General features: G+C 47.9%; 1 protein-coding gene across 1 annotated transcript in view; it reads left to right on the top strand.

The window, feature by feature from the left end:
• Positions 1-7,500, top strand: part of LOC122255347 (reelin) — a 72,566-nt gene that overhangs the window by 29,688 nt on the left and 35,378 nt on the right. The window contains exons 18-22 of the mRNA XM_086542912.1: positions 1,374-1,559; positions 1,679-1,889; positions 2,121-2,290; positions 2,802-2,942; positions 3,303-3,489. Coding sequence (XP_086399038.1) covers positions 1,374-1,559; positions 1,679-1,889; positions 2,121-2,290; positions 2,802-2,942; positions 3,303-3,489 — 895 coding nt within the window. The remainder of the gene's footprint in view (positions 1-1,373; positions 1,560-1,678; positions 1,890-2,120; positions 2,291-2,801; positions 2,943-3,302; positions 3,490-7,500) is intronic.

Genomic DNA, 7,500 nt, shown 5'->3' on the forward strand with positions numbered 1-7,500 from the left:
GAAATTCTACAATACTGAAATAATGGATTCGGTCAGGTCAGAACGTGACCATAGATGAATTATGTTAATTTTTGGATATGTTCATCGGTTATTCCATTCGTAGGATATAAAGCACAACTCTAATGTTAAGCTTAGAGTCACACAAAATTAACAAATGTATTATTTCTCTAATACAAACAGCAAACCTAAAGGAAAAATAATAAAAACGCTAAGCATAACTTCCAAATTTCTTTTCTCGTTCAGTCTGTTCGTCAAGTTCCATTTTTTCAGACCAGGAAGAAAAACATGAAAATAGTCGAAAATATAGGAAATAAGTTTTCCCTTCTGGCAAAACCCTCCTTCCACAAAGGCATCGAATGTTTTTTTTTGTTTCTTTTTTACATAAAGTAACATGAATACCCACGTATTAATGCGCGCCTTTCTCCGAGACGTTTACTGGGAGTCAGTAATATATATATTTTTAAGGACAATACAAAATATTATCATATAAGTATAGTCTGTCAGTTCGATGAGGTATCGTATTACAACTTCCGTAAAGAAGAATGAACACCAATACAGAGGAAGTCATGGCGATGGCAACACCACTCGTGTTTTTTTTTTTTTTTTTTCTTTCTTTCTTTCTTTCTTGTTTTTTTTCTCTCTCTTTTTTATGTCTGATCGAACGTGGCGAGGGATAATACATCGTTTATCTAGAAAGGGGGGGGGGGGTAATAATTTATAACGTACATGCTCTTATGATTGATTTTAGACCGCGTAGCATTCGTTTAAATCAGCTTCGTGCCAAAATAACTTCATTAAGATTAGATGGTATAAATACTTCAACTCGTTTATTTCTTGCATAATGATAAGGGTTCGGGTTCTATGAGTTCAATGATCCTAAAACCGGATGTGATTGTTATTTGTTAAAGTTCATTTTATTCGCATATTTTTGACAGATAATTGAAATGGACATCAAAATTGGTCCCATATCTTTAATAGGATAGTAATAAAGTATATAATAAATATTTTAGAAAGAAATCGGATAAAAAACGATTGGGCAGCTACAAATAAAAAGAAACAATCAACTTCAAATGTTATATAATCATGATACTGTTTATTCCTAACATTATCAAGGCAAGATCGTAGACACTATTTAAGCCCCCCCCCCTCTCAATACTTCCACAAAGTGTCTTTATCAGGAATGACCCCCAAATACGGCATGAAGATTCTGAGAACCGCTGCTTCCACTCTCGCCCCGTTCCTTCTCAGATCGGAGGCTCAATCGCCCGCGTCTGAGGGCTGTCGAATCCTTTCATTAGAAGTTAGAATCCTTTCATAAAAAGGTTAGAATCTTGTGCTCCTTCACCACCCTCCTTTCCCTCTCTCCCTCGCAGTCACATCTCCCTGGACCTCCCCCCCGGCGCGCGAGGCCCCGGCTGCCGGTTCCAGATCTGGCAGGAGCGGCACTCGGGAGCCGGCAGGGACATCTGGGCGGTCGACGACTTGACCATCACGTCGCAGCTCTTCAACAACATCGAGGTCGACTTCAGCGATGGCTCGGCGGCGAACAGCTCGTTAAGGTAGGCTGCTTCGCCGTCGTTGTTGTGGATCGTTTCCTTTTTTTTTCTTCTTTCTTTCTTTCTTTCTTTTTGCGTGGCACGTGTTCACTGACGAATGAGCCATCCACTCCTCCACCCAGATTCCACCTGGGCGAACTCGGGAGCGGCATGTGCGGGCGTGACTCGGCGCTGGTGTTCCGCGGCGTGGTGGCCGGCGGGGCGTCGCGTTTCATGGAGACCAAGTCCATTGGCGTCGGCCCCTCCTACATGATGCAGTTCGACCTCGCCATCGGATGCGGCGAGGGAGGGGGGCACGGGGACGGCCAGGCGAGGGGAGCCGAGGAGAGTAAGGTGAGGAGGAGGGGAGGTTCGGGGGTTGGGGGGGCGGCTAGGGAGGGCATTTTTTTTCTTTTGTTTTGTTTTCAGTTATTTTTTACCTATTCGTTATCTGAACTCAAAATGAACAACCAAACCACCAAAAACAAAGACTTTCATCACTTTTGTCAACACATCACCGTCTACAAACCTTGACTCTCCCCCAAAAATAACAAAACAATTCCAACTCTTTCTCCCCCGCAACAGCTGATGCTCGAGTACTCCTTGAACCACGGCATCACCTGGCAGCTGGTCCAACGCCCGTGCACGCCTTCCACGCCCGGATGCCTCAACCACTTCACCCGCGGCACCGTCTACTTCTCCTCCGAGTTCAGCAACTGGAGGAGGGTCACCATAAGGCTCCCGAGGCACACGTGGTAAAGAGGCGGGTCTTGTTTTCGTTTTCGGTGGTGGGAGGGAGGGAGGGAGGGAGGGAGGGAGGGTGGGTGGGAGGGATTGAGGGAGGGAAGGAGGGAGGGAGGGAGAGAGAGTGGGATGGAGAGTAGGAAGGAGGGAGGGAGGGAGGGAGGGAGGGAGGAAGGGAGAGTGGGAGGGAGGGATAGAGGGAGGCAGGGAGAGAGGGAGGGAAGAAGGAAGAGTGGGAAGAAGAGAGGAGAGAGAGAGAGAGAGAAAGAGAGAAAGGGGGGGATAGAGAGAGAGAGAAAGAGAGAGAGAGAGAGAGGGGGGATAGAGAGAGAGAGAGAGGCAACACAAAAATCTTAGGGCAACAGCAAATAATTTCAACGTGCAAGTGTGGCTAAAGAGGAGGATTTTGAACCTGTTCTCAATTTTTTTTCGATAACCCTAGTTTGTTTTCAATATTTTTTTCAAAGATCTGGAAATTCAAAGCCAATCCACGCCTTATTGTCCAATAATCCCTCACTCCAGGTCTCCCACGACCCGTCTGCGCCTGCGACAGGACCTGGAGAGCGACCTGGGCGAGTCGTGGGCCGTCGACAACCTGTACATCGGGCGGCAGTGTCTCGGCCTGTGCTCCGGCCACGGCCGCTGTACTTCTGAAGGGTGCAGGTAAGGGGGAAGGGGAATGCGCACATGTGGTGTACAGTTATACAACTGAATGGACAGACACACGTACTTACATATGAAGAGACACAAACGCCTGCGTGCACACACACGCATAAGAACACACACACACGCATAAGAACATACACACACACAAACACACACACACACACACACACACACACACACACACACACACACACACACACACACACACACACACACACACACACACACACACACACACACACACACACACACACACACACACACACACACACACACACACACACACACACACACACACACACACACACACACACACACACACACGCACGTATCACCGCCTCCTCCATCCCCATACAGTTGCGACGACGACTACCACGGCTACAAGTGCCTTCCGTTGCACAAGTTGCACCGGCAGATCGACGCCTCCTTCGACAGCGAGGACGACATCCGGGACTACGACCTGCACGTCGTCGGTGGAAACCTGGCAGCGCGGGACGAGGGATGTGGCAACGTCGTGGCGGCCAATAACTTGTACTTCGGAGCGGTGAGTATAGGGATGGAGGGAAAGGGGATGGAGGGAAAGGGAATGGGAATGGGGAAGGGAGGGGGAAGTGGATGGGAAAGGGAAAGGCATAGGGATTGGGAGGGGAAGGGGGAAGGGAGGAGGGAGAAGGGAAAGACATAGGGAAAGGGAAAGGCATAGGGATTGGGAGGGGAAGGGGGAAGGGAGGAGGGAGAAGGGAAAGACATAGGGAAAGGGAAAGGCATAGGATTTGGGAGGGGAAGGGGGAAGGGAGAAGGGAAATACATAGGGAAAGGGAAAGGCATAAGGAAAGGGAAAGGCATAGGGATTGGGAGGGGAAGGGGGAAGGGAGAAGGGAAATACATAGGGAAAGGGAAAGGCATAAGGAAAGGGAAAGGCATAGGGATTGGGAGGGGAAGGGGAAGGGAGAAGGGAAAGGGGAAAGAAATAGGGAAAGGGAAAGGCATAGGGATTGGGAGGGGAAGGGGGAAGGGAGAAGGGAAATACATAGGGAAAGGGAAAGGCATAAGGAAAGGGAAAGGCATAGGGATTGGGAGGGAAGGGGGGAAGGGAGAAGGGAAATACATAGGGAAAGGGAAATTCATAAGGAAAGGGAAAGGCATAGGATTGGGAGGGGAAGGGGGAAGGGAGAAGGGAAATACATAGAAAGGGAAAGCCATAAGGAAATGAGGGAAAGGCATAGGATTGGGAGGGAAGGGGAAGGGAGAAGGGAAATACATAGGGAAAGGGAAATGCATAAGGAAAGGGAAAGGCATAGGGATTGGGAGGGGAAGGGGGAAGGGAGAAGGAGAAGGGAAATACATAGGGAAAGGGAAAGGCATAGGGATTGGAGGGGAAGGGGGAAGGGAGAAGGGAGAAGGGAAATACATAGGGAATGGAAAGGCATAGGGATTGGGAGGGGAAGGGGAAGGAGAAGGGAGAAGGGAAATACATAGGGAAAGGGAAAGGCATAGGGATTGGGAGGGGAAGGGGGAAGGGAGAAGGGAAATACATAGGGAAAGGGAAAGGCATAAGGAAAGGGAAAGGCATAGGGATTGGGAGGGGAAGGGGGAAGGGAGAAGGGAGAAGGGAAATACATAGGGAAAGGGAAAGGCATAGGGATTGGGAGGGGAAGGGGGGAAGGGAAGGAAAGGGAAATACATAGGAAGGGGAAAGGCAAAGGGATTGGGGGGGGAAGGGGGAAGGGAGGAGGGAAATAGAAAGGGAAAGGGAAAGGCAAAAGGAAAGGGAAAGGCATAGGATTTGGGAGGGGAAGGGGGAAGGGAGAAGGGAAATACATAGGGAAAGGGAAATGCATAAGGAAAGGGAAAGGCATAGGATTTGGGAGGGGAAAGGGGAAGGGAGAAGGGAAATACATAGGGAAAGGGAAAGGCATAGGGATTGGGAGGGGAAGGGGGAAGGGAGAAGGGAAATACATAGGGAAAGGGAAAGGCATAAGGAAAGGGAAAGGCATAGGGATTGGGAGGGGAAGGGGGAAGGGAGAAGGGAAATACATAGGGAAAGGGAAAGGCATAGGGATTGGGAGGGGAAGGGGGAAGGGAGAAGGGAGAAGGGAAATACATAGGGAAAGGGAAAGGCATAGGGATTGGGAGGGGAAGGGGGAAGGGAGAAGGGAGAAGGGAAATACATAGGGAAAGGGAAAGGCATAAGGAAAGGGAAAGGCATAGGGATTGGGAGGGGAAGGGGGAAGGGAGAAGGGAAATACATAGGGAAAGGGAAAGGCATAGGATTTGGGAGGGGAAGGGGGAAGGGAGAAGGGAAATACATAGGGAAAGGGAAATGCATAAGGAAAGGGAAAGGCATAGGATTTGGGAGGGGAAGGGGGAAGGGAGAAGGGAAATACATAGGGAAAGGGAAATGCATAAGGAAAGGGAAAGGCATAGGGATTGGGAGGGGAAGGGGGAAGGGAGAAGGGAGAAGGGAAATACATAGGGAAAGGGAAAGGCATAGGGATTGGGAGGGGAAGGGGGAAGGGAGAAGGGAAATACATAGGGAAAGGGAAAGGCATAAGGAAAGGGAAAGGCATAGGGATTGGGAGGGGAAGGGGGAAGGGAGAAGGGAAATACATAGGGAAAGGGAAATGCATAAGGAAAGGGAAAGGCATAGGATTTGGGAGGGGAAGGGGGAAGGGAGAAGGGAAATACATAGGGAAAGGGAAATGCATAAGGAAAGGGAAAGGCATAGGGATTGGGAGGGGAAGGGGGAAGGGAGAAGGGAGAAGGGAAAGACATAGGGAAAGGGAAAGGCATAGGGATGGGATGGGGAAGGGGAAGGGAGAAGGGAAAGACATAGGGAAAGGGAAAGGCATAGGATTGGGAGGGAAGGGGGAAGGGAGAAGGAAATACATAGGAAAGGGAAAGGCATAAGGAAAGGGAAAGCATAGGGATTGGAGGGGAAGGGGAAGGGAAGGGAGAAGGGAAATACATAGGGAAAGGGAAAGGCATAGGGATTGGGAGGGGAAGGGGGAAGGGAGAAGGGAAATACATAGGGAAAGGGAAAGGCATAAGGAAAGGGAAAGGCATAGGGATTGGGAGGGGAAGGGGGAAGGGAGAAGGGAAATACATAGGGAAAGGGAAAGGCATAAGGAAAGGGAAAGGCATAGGGATTGGGAGGGGAAGGGGGAAGGGAGAAGGGAAATACATAGGGAAAGGGAAAGGCATAAGGAAAGGGAAAGGCATAGGGATTGGGAGGGGAAGGGGGAAGGGAGAAGGGAGAAGGGAAATACATAGGGAAAGGGAAAGGCATAGGGATTGGGAGGGGAAGGGGGAAGGGAGAAGGGAAATACATAGGGAAAGGGAAAGGCATAAGGAAAGGGAAAGGCATAGGGATTGGGAGGGGAAGGGGGAAGGGAGAAGGGAAAGACATAGGGAAAGGGAAATGCATAAGGAAAGGGAAAGGCATAGGGATTGGGAGGGGAAAGGGGAAGGGAGAAGGGAAATACATAGGGAAAGGGAAATGCATAAGGAAAGGGAAAGGCATAGGGATTGGGAGGGGAAAGGGGAAGGGAGAAGGGAAAGACATAGGGAAAGGGAAATGCATAAGGAAAGGGAAAGGCATAGGGATTGGGAGGGGAAAGGGGAAGGGAGAAGGGAAAGACATAGGGAAAGGGAAGGGAAGAGGGAAATGGCGAGGGAGGAGAAGAGGGAAGGGGTAAGGGAGGGGAAGAAGGAAAGGGCGAGGGAGGAGAAGAGGGAAGGGGTAAGAGAGGAGAAGAGGGAAAGGGTTAGGGAGAGGAAGAGGGAAGGGGCGAGGGAGGAGAAGAGGAATGGGATAAGGGAGGGGAAGAGAGAACGGGTGAGGAAGGGGAAGGAGAAGTGGAGAAGGAGGGTAATGAAGAGCTGAAAAAATAAAGGAAATAGAAGGGAAAATGGTAAAATTATGAAGAAGGAAAGAGGGAGATAGGGGTAAAGAGAAGAAAGATGCGAAGAGCGGGGTAATGAGAAAGGAAACAAAGGATTATTTAAAAGGAGAAATAGAAAATATAATAAAAACAAAAAAAGGAAAAAAATAAACTTAAACAGTAAATTATTGCAGAAACTTTCAGTTATTAGTAGTATAGATTCTTTTTCATATATTACATATAATCTTAGCATCTAATTTGACTGCTAGTTTATCATACCGGTTTATGGATCCAAAAACATAAATGTAAATCATGTTATTGATTGATATGATATTACGAAATCATCATTAATCAAATGGATTCTCAATTGTGCGTTTTTTTTTTTTTTTTTTTTTTTTTTTTTTTACCATCATCTATAAGATTCATATAATCTGATTCTTTGATTATATTATCGTCAACATGAAATCTTCCACCACACATTCACACGAGTACATATTTTACATTGGTTTTCTTTTCTATCCATACTCTGTAACGGCATCTCTTCATCTCGCGACCTTTAGATGTTGTTTCATAATCATCCTCTGCATAAAATTAATTCACCGGAAATCCTGAAACTTCTTTTTTTTCTCTTTTTTTTCTTTCTTTTTTTTTACTTCTACTTCTCGAACCAC

This window comes from Penaeus japonicus, unplaced genomic scaffold, assembly GCF_977035675.1.
Source record: "Penaeus japonicus unplaced genomic scaffold, GWHDUDI00000001_assembly GWHDUDI00000013, whole genome shotgun sequence".
In the NCBI taxonomy this organism is placed as follows: Eukaryota; Metazoa; Arthropoda; class Malacostraca; order Decapoda; family Penaeidae; genus Penaeus; species Penaeus japonicus.